Source organism: Marmota monax, unplaced genomic scaffold (genome assembly GCF_021218885.2).
Source record: "Marmota monax isolate L192 unplaced genomic scaffold, Marmota_monax_Labrador192_F-V1.1 WCK01_AAM20220418_F8-fsc00014, whole genome shotgun sequence".
NCBI classification, from domain to species: Eukaryota; Metazoa; Chordata; class Mammalia; order Rodentia; family Sciuridae; genus Marmota; species Marmota monax.
Window position 1 is genome coordinate 5,837,627 of NW_026695222.1, and position 27,252 is coordinate 5,864,878.

Below are 27,252 nucleotides of genomic sequence, written 5' to 3' on the forward strand. Positions count from 1 at the left end.
TGTTTCTTTATCTATTCACAGGAAATAGAGATTTACCTTAAGGAGTTGGCTCACATGATCATGGAGACTGATAAATCTCATACCTGCAGGTTAGACAGCACAGTGGAGAACTAGGGAAAAGTCAAGATTGCTGCTCAAGTCTAAAGTTAAAATCTAAATCTGCTGGCAGATTTCCTTTTTCATTAGGAAATAGTCTTTTGTTAAGACTTTCAACTGATTAGACAAGGCCCATCCACATTACAGTGGATAATCTGCAAATCTAAGTACCCTTACAGCAATACACAGATGTGTTTGATCAAATATCTGGGTAACACAGCCTATCCAAGTTAATACATAAAATTAACCAGCACAATAACATTACTTTAATGGTTGTGGTGCATATTTAATTTTATGTGGGAATTACTGGTAAACCAATTCTCCAAGACTAGACATTCAGGTTGTTCTCAATATTCCCATATGTATATGGCACATCTTTGATGTTACATAGGAGCCACATACACAACGTGAAAAGGATACATTTCCAATATTTTAAAGATGTGGCTTCCTATTGCCAAGTTGCTCTTGCGGAGGTCTTTGCCCACTGATCTACAACTTAAAGGCTTGGGAGAGGGAGATATAGCTGACCTGCTTTGATAGTCTCCTTTCTTTCTCAGCCTGTCAGACCCTGGGAACTGGCATGATGCTGAGTTCCTGGGCTACCTCCTCAATTGAAGAAGTGGCCAAGGCTGGTCCTGAGGCCCTTCGTTGGCTGCAGCTGTACATCTACAAGGACCGTGAGGTCACCAGGCAGCTGGTGAAGCGAGCAGAGCAGATGGGCTACAAGGCCATATTCGTGACCGTGGACACCCCTTACCTGGGAAACCGCTTTGATGATGTGCGGAACAGGTTCAAGCTGCCTCCTCAACTCAGGTAAGGATGATGGTGTGGTCCCTGGGCTGATTTGCTAGTCTTCTTTGCTTGCCATGAGCTGACAACAGAGGCTTTTCCCAGTTTTCAGAAGATGCTCTGGGGAATTAGATCTCCAAAAAGTTTGAAGTGTGGTGTGTTAGTCGGTTTTTCACCACTGTGACCAAAACACCTGACAAGAACAACTCAGCGAAGGGAAAGTTTATTTGGGGCCCACAGTTTCAGAGGTCTCAGTCCATAGATGGCAGACTCCATTGCTCTGGGCCCCAAGGTGAGGCAGTGCATCATGGGAGGAAAGCTGCTCAACTCTTCAAGGCCAGGAAGTGGGGGTGGGGGGGGTGGGGGTGTAGGGAGGCCCCATTAGTGAACATTTTCTCCAGCTAAACCTGGCCTGCCTACAGTTACCATCCATTAGCCCATTCAAACTAGGATGGACTTATAGGGTACAGTGCTTACAATACAATCATTTCACCTCGGATATTCCTACATTAACAGGAGGTTTGGGACTACACCTCATATTTAAAGAATAACACATGGAAAAAGGGATCTATCTTGTCTAGGAATGATAGACACTGGGTTCTAGTAACTGTCATTGCTAAATGTCCACATACTCTCTAGCAAATAACATCTTCTTTGTGGGTGTCACATATTAGAGCTATATAACGGGGCCATGAGTTGCCAAATACTTATAAAATTAAAATATGTTTATGTGCCAGAGCGCATTGGAGCTTTGATATGTACTAAATACCATACAGATGAAAGATAATGAATTTAACATAGGCAAAAATTTGTTACCATGATCTTGGTCCCCTATTCCTTGTGTGTTGAAATCAAATAGCCATTTTTAGATATTATTTTTAATTGGATTAGGAGCAGCTAGGGCTAAAAAAAAAACTTGAAAAGAATTGAAGTGAAAGAAACCACATCTTTGATCCTTCATCTTCTACCCCTTTCAGCAATCTTCTGCTTTCATGTGGCTCATCCATGGATCAAGATTCATTCATTCACTCAATCAGTCATCTTAGCAAAAACTATGTATCCAATAATTTAAATTGAACTGGGATGATTTTTATTAGTTCATTCAGCCTTTATATTAACTTTGAGTATTTTCCCATTTCTTGCAGTATTTTAGGGTTAGAAGTGAGTTGGAGCTGGGAACTCAGTGGAACTTATTGAGAGTCCAACTTATCCTAAGTCTAGACCTCTATTCCCTATTGCTTTTTCCTTCCTATAGTTCCCAGCAAAATCATCCCTTGGATTTTTTTTTTAATACCAATGTGTGACTGATGTGTGATCATCATTAGGGCTGTAAGTATCCAAACAGAGATCTAACTTAGTGTTACAGGAGGACTTTTTGGTGGTGGAATTCCACAGCAGCCAGCAGAGTGTGAGATGATGAGGGATGGATTTGGGAGACTTAACCTCATTCCATAGCAGCCATTCCTCCCTGTGTGTATTTTCACTGTGTTTAGAGCAACTGGGTTTGGGAGGTTGAAAAAGGATAAAAGACTGGAGACAAAAGAAGTCAGACATGCACACTCTGTCTACCCTTCTAAGAGTCCCACACTAAACAGATTCAAAAATCAAATCAGAATTCTATGTAAGGACAAAAGGATTGTTGGAAACCAATAATTTGATACATAATATAATCAGATTAGGATGTATCTCTACTACCATTTAAGTTGTAAGACTCTATGTAGTCTTGTACATGTGACACATAATTGTCATTTACCTGTGTTTGGTATGTACATATGCAAGTATAAACTATTGTCCATAAAATCTTGTGGTTGAGCCAGGTGTAAATTAACAGTATGATGTTATTGCTCAGATTCTTCCAGGCAGGTTAAGATATTATTTCTGTGTATGGTACCTGTAGTGGACCAATCGAGAGAGAGAATGCACTATCCTTTTTTAGGCTTGCCAATAAAGCTGCTTCACATATTACCCAAACAACCTGTCTTTAAAGAGAACAAAAACAAAACCTCTGACATAATCCTACACCTTGCCAAACTCGTCAGAAAGCAGATGACCTCAAACTTCCCTAACATGCAACCTGTAATTACATTATTTCTCTATTTTGACTACCTAATTTCTTTGAGACTTTCTAAAATAATTAGTTTCCCACTATCTTGGCTTCTTTTGAGAAACATTCCTCATTATTTCCCTTTGGTCATTTGAAAAGGAATTTGGTATTACTTTTCTTCCTGCCTGCAATAGGACTCCTGCTAACAATAATAATAATAGAGCAGGGTTTGTTTTTATTGTTCTGTTTGTTCTTTGCAACTTAAATACTTTCTTTTTTTTTTGCATAGCAAAGTGCATTTTGCAGAGGTATCTAATTAGGTGGGTGAGATGACATGGTTACTAATTCTGGCTGGTTCCTCTTACTCCTTCCACACTGGGGCCACTCAGTGAGGAGCGGGGAGGGGGATTTACTTTCTCCCTTTTCCATTGCTCCTGGGCTTCTGCCCAGATGACGTGAAGGACCATGAAACAAAGATTCTTTTCAGCTGTCTGTGTGCACAGGAGTGGCTGTGGATCCCCAGCTTGTCACATCACTGGTCTGAAGATGAGCAAATAATAAGCCACACATCCAGGTTATGGGGAACATGGGAACCATCTTGCAGCTGAGTGTATCCCCTTCCCCAGAGTGCACACTGACTTTGCTTGTCAGGATGGGCTTCAGGGCAGGTTCTTGCCATCCGGTCAGCTCCCCAGTGGCTCTCATTTCAGCTTTTGAAGTCACAGTATATTAAGGGGAGGTCCTGGCTTCCGCTTTAAGCCTATTATACCCCCAAAGCTCATCTGTTATAGCTTGATATGAAATCGGTTTCACAACTGACCTGACAAACAGAAGGTGAAGCCTGGCTTTTCAGAAGTGAGGTTTGGCAGGCGAAGGAGGCAGGAAATCCAGAGGAGAATGAGTCTGTAAAGCAGTGGCTCCTTCCATCCCTTGCTACTTCCTCTGCCTGGATGGGGGAGGCTCCTGACTGTTGGCATCTGGGAGCAGCCAGAGTTCAGGGGGTAGGAAATCTCTGCTTGGTCTATATGCAAAACATATGTAAGTCTGCACATTATAAATGGCATGGAGGTGCCTGAAACTGAGAAGAGTAAGGAAAATTCACCTCTGCTCTGGATGAAGCAAGGAATGAAGCTGGTTCATCATGCTAATTCTTGAGGCTTTGAGACAATGGTCTGTCTTTTCATTTCTTTGAACCCTCATGGGAATGGTTAATTTACACTGGGTTAGGATTTGGCTCTTTCAGTGCAGTTTCAAGAGAAGAGAGGTCACTTGATTAAGACTGAGGTACATCATGGAGGAAAACATCCTCGCTAATTGGTGAGGTACGCCAAAGCTGTCCATACCTAATGGCTGGAACCTCTTACTTCACATGCAGATCTGATTAAGGACCTTGAGATAGGGAGGTGATCCTATCTTAGCCTAAAAGACTTAATGTTTAAGGAAACATGAGGCATGAGTGTCAGAGCCAGAGAGAGAGATAACAGGAGCAAAGGCTGGATTGATGTGGCCAGCAGGCAGGGGAAGCAGGAGGTTCCTACAGCTGAGAAAGGCAAGGGAATGGATTCTCCTTAGCTCCAGAAGGAATGATGCTAAAGGACACCTTGAGTTCCATCCAGTGAGACCCATTTTGCATTTCTGACCTTCAGAACCTCAATATAATAAATCTGTGTGGCATCTTATGCTTCCACAGAAGTGGTTGTTTGTTACAGCTATAATAAACATTATGTAGCACTACCTATTTCCTTCTCAAAGTAGCTTCTCATCAAGGTCATCCCTGGTCACCATTTACTAAAACTTCAATGGGAAATTCTGCCGGTTCGTATCCCTTTATTCTGTCCCATTTATATTTTTATTTCTTTTCTTATTTGCTAGTACTTACGTTCCAATATGCTCTATAATTTACATATAGTCTTTACAATGGATAGGGAGTTTGCACTGTCTTATTTACTGGTGACATTAAATAAGTAATTGCTCGATAATAATTGTTGAGTCAATAAATAAAAATGTAGTAGAACATAAGATTTTCTCCATATAACATTACTACGAAGAAGTTGCTCATGGATTTGAACTTGAAATTTATAGCTCTAGCCCGTCTTTTAACTACCAGGCATACTGAGAAACAAATGACCAGGGCTATCATCTGAACATAAGTACTTTTGTAATCAAAGAATTCAAGGCTGGTGGTCTGTGAACCAATCCTGTGTGGATTTTGAATGTCTCCCTCAATCTCTCTTTTAATTTTTACTGTGTTGATATTGCAAGCTTTATTTCATTTTAATTTTTGGTTTTCCAATATACAGATGTGGCTTTACCTTTAGTGTTACATTAACAATATATATAATAGATATTATACATTATCCAATAATAATAGCATTGCTAGTAGTTATCTAATAATATTTAACCTTCTTTAGTAATTGTCACTATTACCATGATACTAACTTACTAAAAGCTAAAGCCATTTCTATAATAGGTTAAATTATATTAAGAGCTTCTAGGCATAACAAATATTTTACAAAAAAGGTACTTGCCTTTGTGCCATTAAACAGACTGGTATTTAAAAACTAAGCCCTAAGCAATTGTGTTATTATTTCAATATTTCTCTTTTCCTTTTTTACGAAATGGAATACTTTGGTTATCAGAAGCGCCATAAGTGATATATATGTGTGATATGTGTGTGGGGTGTGTGTGTGTGTGTGTGTGTGTGTGTGTGTATATATATATATATATATATGTCATAATCTGAATAAAAATAGCATTCATAGCGGTTTCTCTTGGAGCCATTGGTAAAACACTCCATCGTGGGTCTCTGTCAAGATATCTGAAAACTTTTTCTTGGCTTCTGGCTTTGAACAATTTTGAGAGCAACAACAAGGCTTCATTGTGCACTGAGATTTCTGTAAGGCAACATTCATTCAAGTGTTGATCTGCATTCACCATCCAAGAATAACAACAGTTATTTATATAATTTTATCCATGTTTCTGTTTTTTCCTATCCATTTCACCCTTTCACCCCACCCCTGCTGAAGCACTGTGGCTTGTTTGGGATGGGGGTGGTGTGCCATTTAGACTCCATGCACATAGCAATTTTTTTTCTCTTGTTATTGCTCTGGGATAGAGAGACTGCACTTTTTCTTATTAACAACATTACTTGAAAGTTTGAACTTTAATATAATTTATAAGTAGTGGAATAGGTCTGACCATAAGTGTATGGTCATTGACCAGAAAGGTAAATTCAATTCAAGTTAGTGTGACCACAGAAGACCAAAGGCTGTGATAAAATGTACAATCCTATGTGGTTTTATTTTTTAAGAAGCCCAGTTAAAGTCCCTATCAGAGCCCAACAGCTAGATAAGTGTTCTTATGACCCTCAAGGAGCTAGAATTTTCTATTACTTTTAGTGGTCACCTGAGTCCATAAAACTATAGCACTAGTCAATTCTTATTGAGAAAATGTTTCTAATGGCTTGAATCAAGGATTATGGAATTGAATGTTCATGTCCTTATGATAATATATGCCACTTGAGCTACACAACCTGTTATTTGAGCTGAAATATACTGAAATGTAAAAAGTATCAAAAGAGTTTTGTATTAAAGGATTGTTTAAAAAATAATTTAAAAACAATGTTCCCAGATAGTTCTAGTTTTATATAAAGGCTTTTACAGCCATGGCTCCAAGGTCTTTTCTATGTTCAGTGCCAGAGGGGAGCAGAGAGCTAGAACTAAGCCAGAGGTCAATATATAGTTCTACTTATACCTGAAAAGGAGACTGACTAACAGGGTTAGTTACAATATGCAGAAGATCAAGGTGAACCCAGTCATTGTCATTATTTATAAGCAGCCTTTCAGGGACTGAAGATTGCTACTGGATTTGGGGCTGTGGGTAGATAAGTCACATGGATGGTGCTATTGTGTCCAGGTGACCATGTATTCACCTAGTGGTCAGACCCGTAGGCAGAAAGGACTTTTCCTTTAGTTTGGGGAACTGTCAAAGTCTAATTAGAATATGAGGATATTAGGTCCAATGAAATGACTTCAGGTTTAGGATGAGCCAGCAGCAGAGGCTTAGAGGTGAATTAGAAACTGGGGACTACACTAGGTCAACGCAATTAGACACGGGAAGTTAGCAACTCAGTGGTGTACCTGATTGGGTTCCTTGAGCAGCAGACTGTGAGCCAGTGGTTTGAATGCAGGTAGTTCGTTTGGAATATGAAGAAATATTGTTAGAGAGCCAGGGAAGTGGGGCAAGGAGGGGTAGGCAGCATACAGAGAACTCTTTATCAAGGCAGTTACAGAGGGCAACTGAGGCTTAATCTTGCTGGAAAACTCTGGGAGTGTATGTAGATTGCATCTCAGAGTTAGTCTCTGGAGTGGTGTAGGAGCTGGGTTATTTACACTTCTAGTCTTCTGTATGGCTAGTAACTTAAGCTCCTCAGAGCAAGAAAAAGCCACAGGTTAAGGTGTTGATAATTGGACAGCTCATGATTTTGTCCAAGTTGTCTGGAAGATCAGGGAAGTTTGAATCAGCAGGTACAGAGCTTCAGAAGGAACAAATAATGAAGGATTGATGGAAAGCCAGTTCTGACAACTTATATACCAGAAAAGACCTCTTGTACCCAGTACCCACCACCACTACTACCCTAACAATACGGCAGGTAAAATTGTCCACAGGGGAACAGACAGGAAGTATTAACACATGTTACTGCAGTTCCAGCCTTCTTTAGTCTGGACCCTAGGGCATTGTCAGGTTGCCTGAGGCCAGTTGTAATAGCCAGGATGCAACTTATAAAAGCAAAGAGAACCTAATCAAGAGTTCAGTGGAGAGACCTGGGTTGGAGCCCAAATGCTGTCATTAGCTATCTTTATTCTTGGGGCAACTCATTCTACATTTCTGTTTTCATTTGTGTGTGTGTGTGTGTGTGTGTGTGTAAAATGGGAGACAAGGAGTCAATTTTACTTTCTAAAAGTTTTTTAAAGAAATGTGAAAATATAGATATATAAAAACCCTTTGTAAGTTATAAAGCATCATGCAAATGTTTTTCATTATGATTAATTTGCATTGCTGGCTGAAAATAACATCAAGTCTATTGTTTAGATCCATAAACTGGCCTAAACAGGAAATGTTTGAACATGGCCACATATTTTTCTTTGAAATTGCTTATAAATATACAAATGTTTAACAATACACACACACACACACACATACTCTTTAGTTAATCAATGAAGACCACTGAATTGTCACATTTAGCCTAGAGTCCTACAGCAAAACATGGAAAATATAACTGCAAGTAACCTTCAGTGAGTGATTGAGGAATGAATAGCTAATTGATTTGAAAAGAGTCACTTTTATTTTTTTCATTGACTCAATCATCATAAATATATTTGTGACTTTGGGAATTTTTTTTAATTTTATGTGCCGCAGTCTGGCTGCAGCAAAATAACGGGGGGTGGGGCGGGGTGAGGAACAACTTGTGTAGGTTGATACAGCAGGAGTAGGAGCCCTTTATTGTAGGACAGGAGCAGTATTTATACATTCCACACAGCTTATCTAATTAACATAAACTAGATACAGCAGTCAACCAATCAGGAATCTTCACACTTAATGGCTTGCTTTTGTTACTTCTCAAACCACTCCCTCTGGCATTTTGCCAGGCACCATCCAGACTTGTTTACGAACTCTAACATTCCCCTGGCAAAATGCCAGGTGTTATTTTGACTTGTTTACAGACTCTAACATTTATGTAACTATTTCAGGTTGAAGAATTTTGAAACCAATGATTTAGCATTTTCTCCTACGGAAAATTTTGGAGATGACAGTGGACTTGCTGCATACGTGGCGAAAGCTATAGACCCATCCATCAGTTGGAAAGATATTGAGTGGCTGAGGGGACTGACATCACTGCCTATTGTTGCAAAGGGCATCTTAAGAGGTTTGTTTATTTCTCAGTTGGAATCTGTACTAACTTTAGTGGATACGGCTGTGCCTTTTTTTTTTCCCCCTAAGGGAAAACAATCAGGAAGAACTTATTATGGAAATCAAAAGACACATTCCAATTCTCAATTCTCTCTTCTGATGTTAGTGAGTAAATATCTACTCATTCTTAGGTAATATTCAGAGAAAAAGATGATAAGTAAGAAGTTACCTTTTTCAAAGTGTTTGTGATGCCATTGACTTGTTCTGGAGCCATTACTGAGTCATGGAACTTGGCAAAATCTTGGTAGAACATCACGAGTACATGGTTTTACCTGAAAGATACAATAGTTGCTCTTAGACCAAAGACGCCCCAAATGAAGGAAATAGGACAGCCAGACCTGTTGTTTTAAGAGTCTTTTCTCTTTTTCCTGTGCTACCTCCAAGTACCAATGGCCAGGGATAATATTTGACTGTGGAGAAATTCCCATTATCTCTCTGTGAAGAATGGTGGATAATTCTCAATTATCAACCCATGGATAGTAAGGAAGTTGATTCTTACTCCAGAATCCACATGTATACAAGTCCCACAAGGATTTATAATCACTATAATGACTTTGGAGTGCCAATGTTTTGGAGTGTTCTCTCAAAAAAAAAATGTTTTCTTTGAAAACATTTTGTGTCCCTCCACCCCCAGCATGGTTATATAGATAGCTAAAACAAAACAAAAACAAAAACAAAAAAAACAAAAAAACACTTGAAAAAAAAAAGTGAAATGTTTGAGTAAGTGGCTTTGGGATGAGAGAGTGTATTAACTTATCTCAGAGTCTAACAAATCAAACTTTGTTCATGGAGTTTACTTGAATGTGTGTCATGTGGTCTCTAATTATAAAGCTCTAAGCATGCTGCCTACTTTGTGTCATCTATGCACTAAGAAAAATTTAAATGAAAGAATGGGCTCAGTGCAGCTTTTGGAGATATGTTTAAACAGGGGTCTAGCTTAATCTTTGCTTTTGAAAAATGTATTGTCACACTATTTACTATTGATCATTATCTGAATTCAAAATTTCTATGGGTTTTATACCATAGTGATTAAATTATGATTTACATATACCTTTAAACAACAGTTTCACTTCTTATATTTGCAACCACCTTGAACCCTTCCTTACTTTCTGTAGCCACACAACCTTAGGTTCTAAAGAACATTCACAGGGATATTCTGTGTCATTTATTCATTGATTCTTGCATCTTCTTATTCATTCATTCCATGCACATTTATTGTACTTATTTTGTGCTAAAAGTTTTTATGATTATAATTTAAGATGCTTGGCCTAAAGAAGAGCCTGTTGTTATAGAGACAAACATAAAAAAAAGCATTTGGGTTTGTTTAAAATGTTGAAGTATAAAACACTAAAGATATACTAGGCAGTGTAAGGCAGTGGCTTTAAAATGGTTGGACCATTAGAAGAGCAGATTAGAAAAGGTTTCATTTCAGAATGAAGATACTTGAATTTCACTCTGATAATGGGTCAACAGATTGTATTACAGACTGAAATAGTAGTGAAATAAAGCACTTATGGGTAACAACTTATATAAAATGTAAGGCATTTTAGGGAATGTAGACTTTAAGGTGGTTGAGAATCACTGAAGCATCTGAATCAGGGAAGCCACCTCATCAGATCAGCACCTTAGAAAAATCATGTTTTGTAAAATTGACCTAATGGATGGAGGTGGCCAGGAAGAACATTCAGGAAGTGTGATTGTCCAGGTAAGAAATGATTGTCAGGGAAGGGAATGAGAAGATAAAATTGAATTAGAAGATTAATATGGTTAATCTCAGACATGGCCTGGGAGATCTGGCTTGAAATCACTAAAGAAGAACAAACTTTTAGTCTAGTTTCCAAATGGTCTCAGTTAAATAAGAAATAATTATAAAAAATGAGGTCATTTTATTGAACCCAGTTTTCAATTCTGGATTCCCAATTTATGTCATTTTCTACTTTTTGCCCAATAGGTTATTATGCAAATCCATTACATTACACTTACTATCATGGGTTACATTGAAAAATACTTTTGAATCTAGAATTTTAGTCTGTAATCATTTTGCCCAAGACTACTACCACCACCACCACCATCATCATCATCTCTCTTTTTTCTTGTGTATATGGATTATCTGGCTCATTTTTACATGTTTTCACAATATTTTGCACATATCAGGTAGCCCAAATGTTTATTGGATAAAATACTTGGTAAAAACTCTAAGCCTATATAATTAGAACTCAAAAAGCAAGATAAAGAAATATAGCATTTGGCATTTGAAAAGAAGTTAGTTATTTATAAATGTAAGTTTATATTTGTCCAGTTTTTTCTGTAACTATTTGTTTCATTTATTTAGCAAACAACAATCATCTCTATAACAGCAACTACATCAAATAATGCTCATACACAATCTGGAGATGAGGAGGGGAAGATGGATGAGTTCTGGGAAATCCAGTACTCACATCACAAGTCTTCTTCCAGAATCACATGGATTGACTGAGAGTCATCCGTTTCCTTTCATTTTCCTTTTACCAGAAGTATGCAGATTATGTTCACTGGAACATAAACTCAAGAGCATTTGGAAAGATCTAGGTGAAACATCCCATCCTTACCACCATTTTAAGAATTGCATTTTAGTGGATGCACATTGGAATGCAAGATGTAATCCCTTGCTGTGGTTAAACTTGGTCCTTGGAGAACATCAACACAAGCTCCAAACGTGTACTTCAGACAGGATTTGGTCTTTGCCAGAATTCACACTAATAAACAAATGACTCATGAGCAAAGGCATAATCCTTTTTAGTTTTTTTTTTTTAATGAGGTTATCTCACTTCCACTGTGGCTTATTTTTGCATCTACGGAAGTGTTGTTTAATTAATTCTTTTCATGGTTGGTTTGCTCATTTAAGACACTTTAAATAATATTTTACTCAGGCTGTCTCAATTGTATTAAAAATTGTTGCCCAGTTATCTAGAGTTCAGAAGACTTTAGTGTAAATCTTGATGACCTATATTTCACTTTGATATTTTAGATTAAATATGAAAATAGTATATTAATAAGATAGAAAACAGTATGAATACTTATCAGTTATTTCGCTTCTTAAATGATCAGTGTAATTTAATGGCAAATTAACACATAAGGAATGACAAACCAGTAAACTATTATGGTTGATGAAAATATCAAAGATTCATGAACATTTTGCTAAGTCAGAATATTTTGACCTTCTCATGAAGGCAAAATTGCTTTTCTGTCCAGGTTATAAATAAAAAAAAATTAATTGCAAAAGACAGATTTATAAGCAGCTAATTAAAAGAGCTTATATCCATGCACGAATTATTCTTACTGTCTTCGCTTCTCTATAAGCTCCTGCTTCTATCCCCTGAGAAAATCTTTCTGTTGTTGTTTGGCCTTATAGTCCTACACTGCCTGGAGAACATGGAAACCCATTTGAAATAATGGAAAACACCAATTTATTTCTTAAATAACACTTACTCCAAATGCAGGGTGCTTTATAATCATCCTCCAGACTAGCATGAAACTTTATTGCTATAAACAGAACACAAATAAATTTCCCAAAGCATCCAGCAAATGAATCTTCCTCTACCTAACTCATCTTCTTAGTTTATATTCCCTGCACTACCAGATGACTGTATTAGTAATATTTCATAATCATCTGAGTACTCAACATGTGTCAGACACTTTCCAAACACTCAATTTATTTATTCCGCAAACCAGTCTGAGGAGAGAATAACCTACACAACAGTCATTTGATTTTTGACAAAGGGTACCAAAACCATACACTGGAGACAAAACAGCCCGTTTTACAAGCAGTTCTGGGAAAATTGGACATTCATATATAGAAAACATGAAACTAGATTTCTATATCTAACCCTGTACAGATACCTCAAAATGGATCAAAGACAGAAGTATAAGACCAGAAATTTTGCAACTGTTAGAAGAAGAAATAGGGGAAACACTTCAACATATACATATACTTCAGCAAAAACCACTGACTAGGACTCTTATAGCTTAGGAGATAAGAGAAAGAATCAATAAAAGGGATGGCATCAAATTAAGAAGCTCTGCAAAGTAGAGGAAAGAATTAACAGTGAGTGACTCCATAATGGGAGGAAATCTTCACCAGTTACTCTTCTAATAATGTCTGGAATGCATGAAGAAGTGAAAAACAAAAATGAAAACAAACAAATACCCCTCCCCACATACAACATTGAAAAAAGCAAATACCCAATGAACAAATGGGCAACTGAATCAAGCAGACATTAAAAAATATGAAGGATCAACAATTATATGAAAAAAACCTCAATATCTTTAGCCGTGAGGGAACTGCAAATCAAAACTGCACTGAAATTATATCTCACTCAAGTTAGAATGACAAACATCAAGAATGTAAATAGCAATAAATGTTGATGAAGATGTGGGGGAAAAAGGAACTCTTTTGGTATGAATGTAAATCAGAGCAGTCTCTCTGAAAATCAATATGGAAGTTCCTTAAAAAGCTAAAGACAGAACTGCAGTGTGGTCCAGCTATACTACTCCTTCATATTTATCCAAGAGATACAGGCATATCCATGTTTATTGCAGCACAATGCACAATAACCAAGTTATGGAATAAGCCTGGGTGTATGTTAAGAGATGAATGGGTAACGAAAATATAGCATTCAAACAAAATGGACTTTTATTCAGCCATAAACAAGAATGAAATTATGCATTTTCAGGAAAATAGAGACCATATTTTTGAGCAAAATATGCCAGACTTAGGAAATTATTGTATGTTTTTTCTTACGTGGAAGCAAGAGGGGGAAAAAAAACAACTAGGAGGAAAAACGGGATTCAATGAAAGTAGAAGAACAACCATTAGAGTATAGGAAAGGGATCTTGGGGAGGGAGGATGGGATTGTGGGAAAGGTACTGGGAGTAAAATCAATCAAATTATGTTTTTATATATGGGAAAATATGTCACATTGAAACCCAGCATTCTACTTAATTAATATACGCCAATAAAAAATTTCAGATAGTCCTATGACTTAGCCTAAGAAGTCAATCCCTTCTTCATTCTGTATAGGATCTATTTATTAATAATATTCTATGGTGGCAGAAATCAAATACAAGTAGGAGGAATACATACGTGCTCAATTATGGGGTTCACATAATATCATAATTCACATATTTCAATGTTTTTTTTTTTATATTTGACTTTTCTATTTGGTATCATGCATACAAGTACATAACCAGACCAAACCACATCATTTTAGAACATAATTTTACATTGCGTGTTAATGTTATTTATGACTATATCTAAACTTAAAAAATACCCTACTGTATATCTTTATTAGGATAGGTAAACTTATATAAACATCATCTGTCCAATATAATAATCACCAGTCACACGTGACTGCCTAAATTAAGTAAAATAAAATAAATGTAAAATCCAGTTCCTTAGTCACAGTGCCACATTTCAATTACTGCATGTGGCAGGTGGTCACTGTATGGAAGTGAACAGATAAAGAATATTTTCATTTTCACCCAGAATTCAATTGGACAGCAGTGCATTAAGACCATACGTTAGAGAACCATTTTGAAAATACACTTTAATTGATATGCATTGGACTAAATACACAGGGACCCTCTTATCAAACACAAGACTTCATTCTTACTGACATATATAAATCAATGACAGCACGGCTAAACAGATGAAGAGCACAAATAGCCAAAAACTTTCAGGAATTTATGGAAAAAAAAACAACAATAATGGAGAATTTTGATTGAAGAAAAATAGAAAATTATAACTCAAGGTGGGCTCTCTGGGAACACAGAGGAGACAGGGAAAATTATGTATTGAACTATAAGACTTTCAATCCCAATAGAATAGGAGCAGTCATAGAGGATGAAGATAGGTAATGGGGCCCCAAAATTACAAATACAGAAATGAGTAAGAAGGTAGAGGGCTCTAGGCAGTTAGTTGCCTCTAAGGACAATAAGATGAATGACATAGATTAGACAGAATAATGGGAAATTTTGAAGAACTTGAGGATATACTAAATTCTCAGTATAAATGGATAGAAAAATTGGATTGTTGCAGCCTCTAAACCCAAACCTGTTAAATCCTAGTTTTCATAGGCTGTTTTTTTTCCCCCCAGGCGATGATGCCAGGAAGGCAGTTAAGCATGGTCTGGATGGGATCTTAGTGTCCAATCATGGCGCTCGACAACTTGATGGAGTGCCAGCCACAGTGAGTTTCCTCAAGTGCTGAGATTTCTCTTTGGCTCCCACTTCCATCTCAATTTTGACTCTCTCTGTGTCTGCTTATTCTATGTGCAAATTTTTGTCATCACACAAGGTGAACTATGTGTGGATATGCAACATCACAGATTTTCAGTGGCACAGAATAATTGAAATCAACTAATACGAGTATTTTTAATCAATCTAGTACATTTATTCATAAATTCATAAGTAAGCCTTTGTTAAGTAATCAGGCATTTGTGAGCAGGGATGTCCTTGTGATCATAGGTACTTCAGCAGTTATCATAAAGGGGAGGAAATATTAAGCAATGAGAATCCAAAAAAGATTAGCTAATAGAAAATTGTGGAAATTATAAAAAGCTTTGGTGGAGTTAGAGATCATAGGCTCAATTATGACAAGAAGTCAGGAAGAGGGATACATTGGAATTTCCTGAGGAGGTGGGAATGGAATTTAAAATATTTGTTTATTTATGAGTTTTGTGGTGATGGGGTTGAACCCAGGGCCTGGTGTATGGTAGGCAAGCACTGTATTACCAAGCTATGTCTGCAGCCCCCTAGGGGTGGGAGTTGAAAAGCTGCACAAAGAAAGTAAAGAGGAAAGAATATAGAAGTCCTATGGCCCAGTTGAGCAGAATTCAGCAGCAAACAGGCTGCTCTGTTGAGCTATGAACTATCTTGGTTGCATATTGTATCACCTGGAAAACTTTGAGAATCATGATATCCAGGCTACTCTGCAGATCCATTCATCAGAATCTCATATCATCTGGAGGCACATAAACACCAATACATTTTAAAGCTATCCAGGAGATTTCAATGTGAATCTGTGGTTATTATATACTTTACATACCATGCTAGACAAATCAGAGTTCAGAATCTAGATATAAAAATGAACTAAACTGGCTGGGCACAGTGGCACATGCTTGTAATCCCAGCAGGTTGGGAAGCTGAGGCAGGAGGATCTCAGGTTCAAAGCCAGCCCCAGCAAAAGCAAAGTGCTGAACAACTCAGTGAGACTCTGTCTCTATTAAACATACAAAATAGGGCTGGGGATGTGGCTCAGTGGTAGAGTGCCCCTGAATTCAATCCCTGGTACTGCCCCCCCAAAACAAAACAAAATAAAACAAAAAACTAAACTGGCTTGCAAATTGTGGTAATGAGTTAGCCTCAAGGAGACCCAAAGCCAAGGATACCAGCAATCTATTTAGTGCAGATTTTGGGATCAAAGATTGGGGAATGAGAACTGGATCAAAAATTGTGGAGACAGTTTTAGTCAGCTTTTTTAGCAGAGTGACCAAAAGACCTAAAAAGAACAATTAGAAGAAAAGTTTACTTTGGGGCTCAAGGTTCCAGAGATCTCAGTCCACAGACAGCCAACTCCATTTCTCTGGGCCTAAGGTAAGGCAAAAACATTGTGGCCGGAGAATGTGGGTGGGGAAAGCAGTTCAGGACATGACAACAGGAAGCAGAGAGAGATGTCTTGCATACCAGGGACAAAATATAAACCCCAAAGGCACATCCCAATGACTTACCTCTTCCAGCCACACCTCACCTACCTAGGTTACCACCCAGTTAAATACACTCAACTGAGTTAATGTCCTGATCTAGGTTAAGGCACTCAATACCCAATCATTTCACCTCCAAATTTTCTTGGATTGTCTAATGCATAAGCTTTGAGGAGACATTTCATATCTAAACCATGAGACAGATATATAGCTTTGGATAGATTTCATGGATCAATGATCCAGAATTGGGATCAGAAGCTCTGGATAAGGTATTAAAAAGTCATTTCCTTATGATGTTGTGTGGAGTTGTGGAATTGGCTAAGATTTTTATAGATGAGGTAATGATGTTGCAAGTATCTTTCAGCTCTGCCCTGGACTCGAGTGAACCTCCATCTTTAGAACTACAAGCTTTCATGTGGAATGAGAAAGAGTGGAATATGCTTGGGGAATATGAGGTAGTTCATTCTGTTTGCAGTGTCTGGTGGAAATGAGGGAGTCCTGAGAAATATACCTGCCTGGATAGACAAAGGAGGAGTTTCTTAAATACTAAGTCATTGGATATACAGCAGAAGAGACTTGGTTTAACAGCAGTGAGTGTTACAAATTGGATTTTGGCATGAATAGCAATTAGGTGACCTTCATAACTATCACATCCAAGGAAAGAGAAAAGGAGAACCTGAACTGCTGAGGGGATTTCTACTCTGAATCCTGGTTTTCTTATCATTTGAAGTTAGACATCAGATGTAATTCTTTTGTTGCTTTTGAACTGTAATGCATTATAATTTGATTTATCACAGGCAAAAGAAACTAGCATCATATAACAAAAATTTAAAAAATGTACATATTTATTAAATAATGTAGATGGTCTTTCTAGACCACATTATTTTTTCTAAACTGAATTGGCATATACATTGTTCTCTCTTTTATGAGATCAATTTAATCATAGTTCTGATATAGATGGCTGTGATTGGGATGACTAGTGGACTATATTTAAACAACTGGAAGTAGAGAGTAGAAGAAATAATTTACCCAAGTAGTCATAGGTTATCATTTCATTGAACAGGCAGGTCAATTTAGCTACAATTGATAGATGAGTGGAGTGTGACACAGGGCAGAGTAAATTGGGTGGGGAATATTGGGTGTGCTTGTGGCACTGTTCTTTCTATAGTACTATTGATTTCAATCAACCAAGTCTATACACTGCAGGATTATACCAAGATTTAGAATACTAAGACTGTAAGTTTTCCACCTTTTCCAGCTTAGCTTTACTCCTAGAGACACATCTTTTTAGGTGATATTAAATATTGCCTGTAAGTAAATAGAGGTGGAAAGTGAAGCCTTCCTGTGAGCAGGGTGGGGAAGTTGGTCAGCGCTCAAGACTTTTTCTCAGATTTATGCCTCACTTGTGTATGAAGACATAGACTCAGTGTGCGGCCCAAATTAAGTTTGTTTTCTAAAAATAAAATATAAATCTACTGAAATCAAATCTAACTAGATCTTAAGGGGAAAAATATCTAAATGGTGTGGTTTATTTCCCTCTGGCTGAGGGGATATGGAAACTTATCTAAAAGGGCTTTTTGAGTTGTGGTCTCTGAGACTGTTTTTAAAAAAACAATAACCCTCCCTTTGCATGCTGTGTGTATGACAGGAGATACTTGAGTTTTTTTGCCTCCTAATTTAGAAGAAATTTAAGGCCTGTGATGATGAGAGAAATGTGAGAGAGAAGACTTCATTTATGGCAAATTGGGGTTTTCCCCTCAGTGTGTGGATTTTGAGGTTGAGTGGCAAAGAGCCTTGAAGGAGGCTGGGGTGTTGAACTTTTCAACAGATGAACAGAAGGGCTCATTGTCCAGAGGAATTGGTTACATCATAAGTCAGAACAACAGAGGTCACGTGACGTCATGGGAGGAACACTGAACTGGGAGTCTTGGGTTAATTAAGTCTTTGTCTTGCCTCTCCTTTGGGATGAGAGATGGGGAAACAGGATACTTTTATGTGTAAGCCTCTTCTTACTGCGTGGCTGAGGATATGATGTCTACATTTCTAATAATCTCAGGGTTCCTTAGTATGGAGAAATAGTTATCACTAGGAGCCCTCGGCCAGAAATTTAACTTCAGTTCATCTTAACACGTTGCTTCTGATAACTGCTTCCAGGTCTTTGCTATATCCAAAAGGATTAAAAAAAAGAGAGAGAGAGGGAGAGTGGAATGAGTCTGACATAACTTTCCTATGAACACATATGAATATATCATAGCAAATCTCATCGTTGTTTATATCCACAAGAAATTAATTAAAAAATAACTATGGGTAAATGGCAAAAAAGATCAATAGAGAGAAGGAAGCAGCAGGTGGGGAGAGAGGAGGGGAAGGAGGTGTACTAGGGTTTGAGTTAGAATAAGATATATTCCATGCTTGAATAATTATGTTAAAATGTATACTACTGTAATGCATAACTAAAAAGAATCAATAAAAAATAGTAAAAACTTAAAAAATACACACACAAGAAACCCAGTTTACTTCAAGGACCTTATCATTACAGTAATAATGTGGCCCAGGTTGACCTTGAAGCCATTTGAGCATAGTATGATAGAATCTGATTGATTTCTAAAATCTCAAATGTAGGTCTAAAGACAGATTCTCTCATATGTTTGAATCTTAAGAGTATTTTTTTTTTCAGTTTGCATTGTTTTTTGTGTGTGTGTGTGTGTGTTTGTGGGGCGGGGGGAGGAGGTACCAGGGATTGAACTCAGGGGCACTCAACCACTGAGCCACATCCACAGCCCTATTTTGTATTTTATTTAAAGACAGGGTCTCTCTGAATTGCTTAGCACCTCGGCTTTTGCTGAGGCTGGCTTTGAACTCAAGATTCTCCTGCCTCAGTCTCTCAACCTGTTGGGATTATAGGTGTGTGCCACTGTATACTGGCTGCATTTTGTTTTGGTGCTAAGTGGACCCAAAGTACCTCAAACTTACAAACATGACATTCTTTTCCACTGAAAATTCTCAATTGCAAAACATTTTCGTAGAATAAGTATTTAGGTTGCTAAGTTGGTGATTTAAAATTGAGTTATTGGGCATATTTTGTGAGATTTGAGATTCATGTTTTTCTTTTGAAATGGGGTCTATGGGGCTGGGATTATAGCACAGTGGTACAGCACTTGTCTAGTTTAGAAGCAAAAAAGTAAATAAATAAAAGGAAAATACAAAAAGGCCCATGTAATTTCATCCTTGAGTAACACTTGACATCATCAGTTGGCTTCTGCTGTGTAACAAACCATTCTGAAATTTACTGGCTAAAAAACAATAGCCATTTATTCATTACACAATTTTGTGGGTTGGCAATTTGGACTGAGATCTTCTGGGGAGTGGAGTTGTGTTTCTGGCTGGGCTTACTCATCTGTGCCTGTGGTCAGCTGCCCAGTCTACTAGGGCAGGCTGGTGTAGGATGAGCTCAGTATGGGTGGCTCTGGTTGCCTCATGTCTTCCTACACTCTTGTGGGCTTGTTCTCAGGAGGTGGCTGATTTCCTAAAGACCTAGGTTTAGAACTAATTAGGTCTTTTAAGATCTAGGTTTAGAACTGAATGTCAACTTTTCTCATCTTCTATTGGTGAAAGCAAGCCAGATCTGATCTCCCTGCTCCTATTCCCTTGCACCATAATCCTTATAATCCTTCAAGAAATGAAGACAGGGAGGGAAATCATGGCTACCATTTTTTTTTTTTTTTTTTTTGCATTTTGCAAACAATAAGCTGAACCTCATGGACCAGTTTTTTTTTTTTTTTTTCCTAAGTGTGCTTAGTAGGAACCTCAGATTTGTAGTAAAGTGTGATAGCTAGGGTCAGGTACAGAATCAGGGGAAGATTTATGGGCAATGACTTGTACTTGGTCTTCTTTGCTTTTAACTAAAGCAGATCTGGTTTTATCTGATTTGATGCTCAGCTGTTTTGCTAAAATGTTAGAAGTCAAAAGACTAACAATGGAGGCTATAGGGATGTGAACTGAAAAGAAGAAAATTTAAACAGGGTCTTAAAATAATGGGTTTATCTACTATATTTATTTATTCAACCTGTCATGATTGGAATTATTTTATATAATTTATATCTCATAAAACTGTAACTACTGAAAGGAAAAAGGGAGAATGGAGATGCTCAGCAATGGGCAGAACATTCTTGTCCAAAGACACAGGAACTCAAACATAGGCTCTGTTTTATAACCCAGGATTCACATTTTTTTTAATTTTTTTTTATTGGTTGTTCAAAACATTATAAAGCTCTTGACATATCATATTTCATACATTAGATTCAAGTTGGTTATGAACTCCCAATTTTACCCCAAATACAGATTGCAGAATCACATCGGTTACACATCCACATTTTTACATAATGCCCTATTAGTAACTGTTGTATTCTGCTACCTTTCCTATCCTCTACCATCCCCCCTCCCTCCCCTCCCATCTTCTCTCTCTACCCCATCCACTGTAATTCATATCTCTCCTTGTTTATTTTCCCATTCCCCTCACACCTCTTATATGTAATTTTGTATAACAATGAGGGTCTCCCTCCATTACCATGCAATTTCCCTTTTCTCTCCCTTTCCATCCCACCTCATGTATCTGTTTAATGTTAATCTTTTCTTCCTGCTCTTCCTCCCTGCTCTGTTCTTAGTTGCTCTCATTATACAGGATTCACATTTTAAGTATCTTTATTAGTTTACTTTGAGGCCATGCTAGGCATTGGAAATAACCTAAACAGACTTGATTTGTGTGACTTTGAAAATGTGTATTGAACCTAAGATAGCTAATATTTTTCTTTGGTTCTGGTTTCAAATGGGGAAATATGCTTAATTATGGCTTGCATCATGGCCTGGAAATTGTAGCATTTATATGTTGATGTAACTTGCTTGAATGTAAAAGGAGGACTATGTATAGGTAAGGGCACATATGTAAATGGATCCAAAGCATGTTTGGCAAGGCAGAGAAACCAAAGGAAAAGAGGAAAATCACATTACCTGCCAAATATTTAAGGGCCATATGCCAAGAGTTGCCTCCGCTTCCTCTAACTCTGTAGCCATGTTTGGATTTCACCCTTTTACATAAAAATCTACTTGAGTTTAGCCTCAAAATTTTAGAGGAGAAGGAGAAAAGCCTTTTAGTGATTTCAGCACAATTATTTCTGGAAAAAAATGCACTTGAGTGTATGGTAGTTTCTACAGCATGCATTTTAAGTAGAGTCTGGGCTTCATTTTAGAAGTCAACATTTGAGGATGGATGTGGATAGTTTTACAGATTTTCATCTACAGGAACTATTTCAATTTTCAAATGCAAAGATCTTCATCAAATTAGCCAATTGTATCAGTTAGATACTGCCACTTAATGCTATAAAATAAAAGATCTCTAACTCAGTGATTTACATGGACAGTCATTTATTCCCTTGAAGCTTTGTGTTAACAGGGATCTTAGATCTAGGCCTGGTAGCTGGCTGTGCTCCAAGTTTCAGGTCCAGCTTGGCTTGGCTGGGATAGCTCTGCTTCCTGAATAAGACATCCTGGGGTCCAAGCTAAGTGGGGAATATTAAAGGGGCGGGGGAGGGTGTGTTCTTCTTAGGACAAATAACCAAGGTACAAGAGTGAGTAGAAAAGCCTGAAGTTGCTTAAGCCTGTGCCCAGAAATGGCCCTTTGCCATCTCTGCTTACATATATTTGGCCAGAGTAGGTTGCATGGCCAAGGCCAAAGTCAGGGAGTGGGCAAGTGCATTCTGTTTCTTTTAGTGAAAGAAAGTGAAGTTGCCTTGGAAAGTAAGTGAATTCTGAGAGGTATGAAGCATAAGGAAGAATAGTGCAACCCAGCAGATCTCTGAGGATCTTGTGTTCTCTAGTGTTAACCTGAGCCAGTCATCTATTGTCAATCAAGATGGGGATTTTCAAATCTCATGTGATTTTTTCCCTTTAAAAACAAGGAAAACATTTTCTCAGAAAATTCTCTAATATATGTTTCTGTATGCAAAACATGTTAGACAAGGGAATCAAGACTAAATTTTTCATTTCTGGCCAATTTGCATTTTTATACACCAGAGCTTGCAGTATCATCTGAGTGTGAATTTCAGCTGATTTGTAATAATGTGTAAACAAGATAGTTTATTTTGTTTACAATTTTTGTTTTCTTTCTCTTTTTTCCTTTTTCCTTTTTTTTTTTTTTTTTTTTGGTATTGAGGATTGAATGAACCCAGGAGAAGTTTACCCCTGAGCCACATCTCCAGCCCATTTTATTTTTTATTTGAGACAGAGTCTCACTAAGTTGCTGAGGACCTTGCTAAATTGCTGAGGCTGGCCTTGAACTTTCAACCTTCCTGTCTCAATCTCCCAAATTGCTAGATTACAGGAGTATGCCAGTCTACCTATCAATTTACATTTTTTAAAAAGAAAAGCTATAAAAGATCAAATTGCTTCAAAATTATAATTTTTTTATCATAGCCCTAGAATTTGAATATCAGTAAAACAAGCCAATATTTGACTTTGAAAGAAGAATAAGCTACTAAATTTCAAATTTGCTTTTTATTTTTGGTCATTGTTTTGTTTCAGTTACTAACAGTTGTACTTCTTTTTTTCAAGGGGAAATAATTTTATTGTTCACCCAGGCCTACTCCGCTTCTTTCTCTCTTAAGACTTGGTTGGGTGGGCTAGTGGTCCTTGAAAGTGGAATTGAATAAAAATTCAACATTGATAGTATGAAACTATTGACCTTATCTCTTCACAGATTGACGTTCTGCCAGAAATTGTGGAGGCCGTGGAGGGAAAGGTGGAAGTCTTCCTGGATGGGGGTGTAAGGAAAGGCACTGATGTTCTGAAAGCTCTGGCCCTGGGTGCCAAGGCTGTGTTTGTGGGGAGACCCATCATATGGGGCTTGGCCTTCCAGGTAATTAGACAAATAAATAAATATATAAAGCAAGATGAATCAATAGTGTCATAGTTGGACTTTTAAAGAAAAGTAAGCTATTCAATTTCAAATTTGCTTTTTTTTTCCCCCCAGTTACTGAAACCAGTCCAACTGATTTACCCAATAGTTCTGTGTCTTTTACTTCTTTAGGGGGAGAAAGGTGTCCAAGATGTCCTTGAGATACTCAAGGAAGAATTTCGGTTGGCCATGGCTCTGAGTGGTAAGGCTCTTATTCACATCTATAACTTTCTTTTCTTCTGTGGACTTTAAGTCAGGCTCCTTGATGGAGAGAAGTGGTTTTGAGCAGGAAGAAAATGGAATCATTTGGTGCACATTAAATTTGAAGATGACTTCCTATTTTCAGTTTTGGTTCAGAGCACACTGAACTGAGGGATTCTATAGTGAGCAGTTAGATTCTATCCTTGATAGTTTTATTAGGGATATTTTGGTGGATATGAGTACCTTAAGGGTGAATGCTACATTATGCTTTTTCTCATCTCATAACATATCAATATATAAATCTCACTGACCTGTCAACACTTCCACTTGGCTATCTAAGTGGCATGTCAAATTCCACTTGTTCAAAACTAAGTTGCTAACTTTCTCCATTAGATCAGTTCCACCTGTAGTTTCTCTTGTCTCAGTCTTATACGACGTGTGTTAGTCAGCTTTCTGTTGCTGTGACAAAAAAAAACTGAGATAATCAACTTGCAAGGTGGAAAGATTCATGTTAGCTCATGATTTGAGAAGTGTCAGTCCATGGTTGCTGGATCCTATAGCTTTGGGTCTGGGATGAGGCAGAAAATATGGTGGAAGCACCTTGGAAGGAAAACTTTTCTCCTCATGGTGGCTGGGAAGCAGAGAAAGAGAAAGAGAGAAAGGAAGGAGCAGGGGTCTTGATATACCCTTTGAAGATATGCCCTCAAGGATCTAACCCTTTCACTACCTCCTCAATAGTACCATAGGCTCGAGACCAAGCCTGTAACATACCGACGGAATACCCCAGGACATTTATGATCCAGATGATAGCACTATAGTTTAAGTGGCTCACATCAAAAATATTGGGTCATTCCTGAGTGGTCTTCTTTTTGTCCTCATTCCCTCACATCCACAAGGGCTCTATCTTCAGAATATAGTGAGGATCTGCCCTCACTCATCACCTCCACTGCCAGGGCCATCATCATCTCTCTTCCTGTGGGTATTGCTGGTCTGCCTCTCCATCTGACCTCCCTTCTGAGGTTCTCTATTGATCATCCTAGCTGAATGATCAGTTTAAATTCAAATCATTTAATTCAGATCACATTAATATTCTGATCAGACCTGTCCAAGAGCTCTTGGTTTACTCAGAGCCCAGTACTGAAGTCCTTACCACGGTTCACAAGGCCATATGCAGTTTGACCTCTGTTGCTTTTGTGATCACAGCTTCCTCCACTGTCACCCTTGGTTATTCCTCCTGGGCCACACTTGCCTCCTTGATGTCCCTTATCTCTGTCAGACACATCTTGGCCTAGGAATTTTGCATTGGCTGCTTCCTCCTAATGGATGATTCCTCACAGATATCTCTATGAAGAACGTCCTTGGGTTCTCAGTGCTTTCACATAGAAATTATACTTTTTTTTTTTCCACAAAGGCCCACCTTGGCTGCTCTATTTAAAATAACAATCCATTTCCCATCCCTTTGTCTTCCAATTTTCTTTCCCAGTGTTCTTATGCCATTGTTTTTCTTTAGCATCCATTACCTTCTATATATAATATTTCGTATGATTCACTTTTTAATTTACATGTCCTCTCAGATATAAGAAATGTTAAGCAGGGATCTTTGTCCGCTGTCTTCACTGTAGCTTTTCAATGCCTACTGCAGTACTTGACATTCAAATAACAACAAATAAATATTTGTTGAAAGAATAGATAAATGTTATTATTAGCGACTGTTTTGAATTTGGCACAGAATGAACCTCTAGCTGCAAAGAATGACCTTGAATAAATCATCAACTACCCCAGTTTCAAAGCTAAAGAGGGATTCTTTTTTTGTGTGTGACCCAAAGGATCCAGATTGTTCAAAAGAGAGAACTCCTGAAATTAAACTGTTTACTCACTACTTTCTTGAGCCTGTTAGACAGAGCATCCCCAAGAAAAATGCCATCCCGTGAATCCTCACTTTGCATTTTAATTTGGTACAGACATATATCCTAAAAGAGAGCTTTCAGCCACTGGGTCTCTATTAAATGTGGCAGAAAGAATACACTCTTTGTGTTAATAAAAATATGTGCCAGTCATTTTGTGTTAAGGACTGTTTAGGTAATAAAAATGGTCTCATGCCACATAAGATTTGGCAAGCCTACCTTGAATCATAAACCTTACATTTGTCAAGTTTTACATTCCTTGGGAAAACGATTACCTGCCTGATTATTATTGCATTCATTCCATATTAAATGTATGCATTATTTTTTTCAGGGTGCCAGAATGTGAAAGTCATTGACAAGACATTGGTGAGGAAAAATCCTTTGGCTGTTTCCAAGATCTGACAGTGCACAATATTTTCCCATCTGTATTATTTTTTTCAGCATGTATTACTTGACAAAGAGACACTGTGCAGAGGGTGACCACAGTCTGTAATTCCCCACTTCAATACAAAGGGTGTCGTTCTTCTCTAACAAAATAGCAATCCCTTTTAGTTCATTGCTTTTGACTTTTCAATGGGTGTCATAGGAACTTTTTAGAAGAAATGGACTTGCATCCTGGAAATATATTAACTGTTAAAAAGAAAACATTGAAAATGTGTTTAGACAACGTCATCCTCTGGCAGGTAAAAGTGCTGGAAAACAAAAGATATCCTTTGGTAAAACTGGAGGTAGCTAACTCAGAGGTAAAAAGATAATGTTCTCACTCTTTATTAACCTGCATTGTGTTTGGAAATTCTTAAATTGAGTGCTCAGGTTTGACATACTGGAGATGCTTGGAGAAACAGGAGATTTGGAATCACAACGCAAACTAAATAGTACTGGGAATTGGAATGGATGGTGGTAATTTGTGATTTTTGTAGATACTGTTACTTTCCAACACCCTGAGCTATGCTGCTGCCTCAAAGGTAGATTTCTATTCCCATTGTTATTATCTGAGTAGATCTGAATGTTTTATGGTGTATGTCGCTTTCTTAATCAGAAATAAATAATTCTGAAAATAATGTATCTGGTTCAATGTTAACAATATGGAATTCAACCAGTTAATCTCTGACCCATAATTATCTCCCTGTTCCTCTGATGCATACCCATTAATTCTTCTATTTCTCCTATATCCGTTGCTTTCCTCATTTGCTTTTTTGCTCACTGATAGTCACATTTGGGAATCACTACATAATTTATAGGGTGATTCCAAGTAAAGATGTGGATTCCTTGCTTAGAAAGAAGAAAAAATAAAATAAAACGTTTCATTTTCTCTATGGTTTTCTCTTAGTTGATCATAGTGTCTTATTTGCTAGTTAATGTCAAGTGTCCTTGGACAGTTGGTCATGGAGAATTGGAGGCTGCCCAACAGGGCAACTGTAGACCCTCCCAGGTATCTGAGGTACTCCCCTGCACCTTGCTTTGACCCTTTATTGCCTGTGCCCAGGTTCTGGCTACAGGTGCAGGACAACTATTACTGAGCAGGATGGCTGAGCCAGGAACCAAGAACCTATTCCTGGG

The 27,252-nt window shown here is 37.7% G+C and overlaps 1 protein-coding gene across 1 annotated transcript in view; it reads left to right on the top strand.

The window, feature by feature from the left end:
* Hao1 (hydroxyacid oxidase 1) overlaps window positions 1-26,753 on the top strand; it is a 52,746-nt gene extending 25,993 nt beyond the window's left edge. The window contains exons 3-8 of the mRNA XM_046433274.2: window positions 654-909; window positions 8,680-8,855; window positions 15,034-15,125; window positions 23,390-23,548; window positions 23,720-23,789; window positions 26,024-26,753. Of these exons, the coding sequence (XP_046289230.1) occupies window positions 654-909; window positions 8,680-8,855; window positions 15,034-15,125; window positions 23,390-23,548; window positions 23,720-23,789; window positions 26,024-26,094 (824 nt within the window). The 3' untranslated portion in view covers window positions 26,095-26,753. The remainder of the gene's footprint in view (window positions 1-653; window positions 910-8,679; window positions 8,856-15,033; window positions 15,126-23,389; window positions 23,549-23,719; window positions 23,790-26,023) is intronic.
* The last annotated feature ends 499 nt before the right edge of the window (window positions 26,754-27,252 follow it).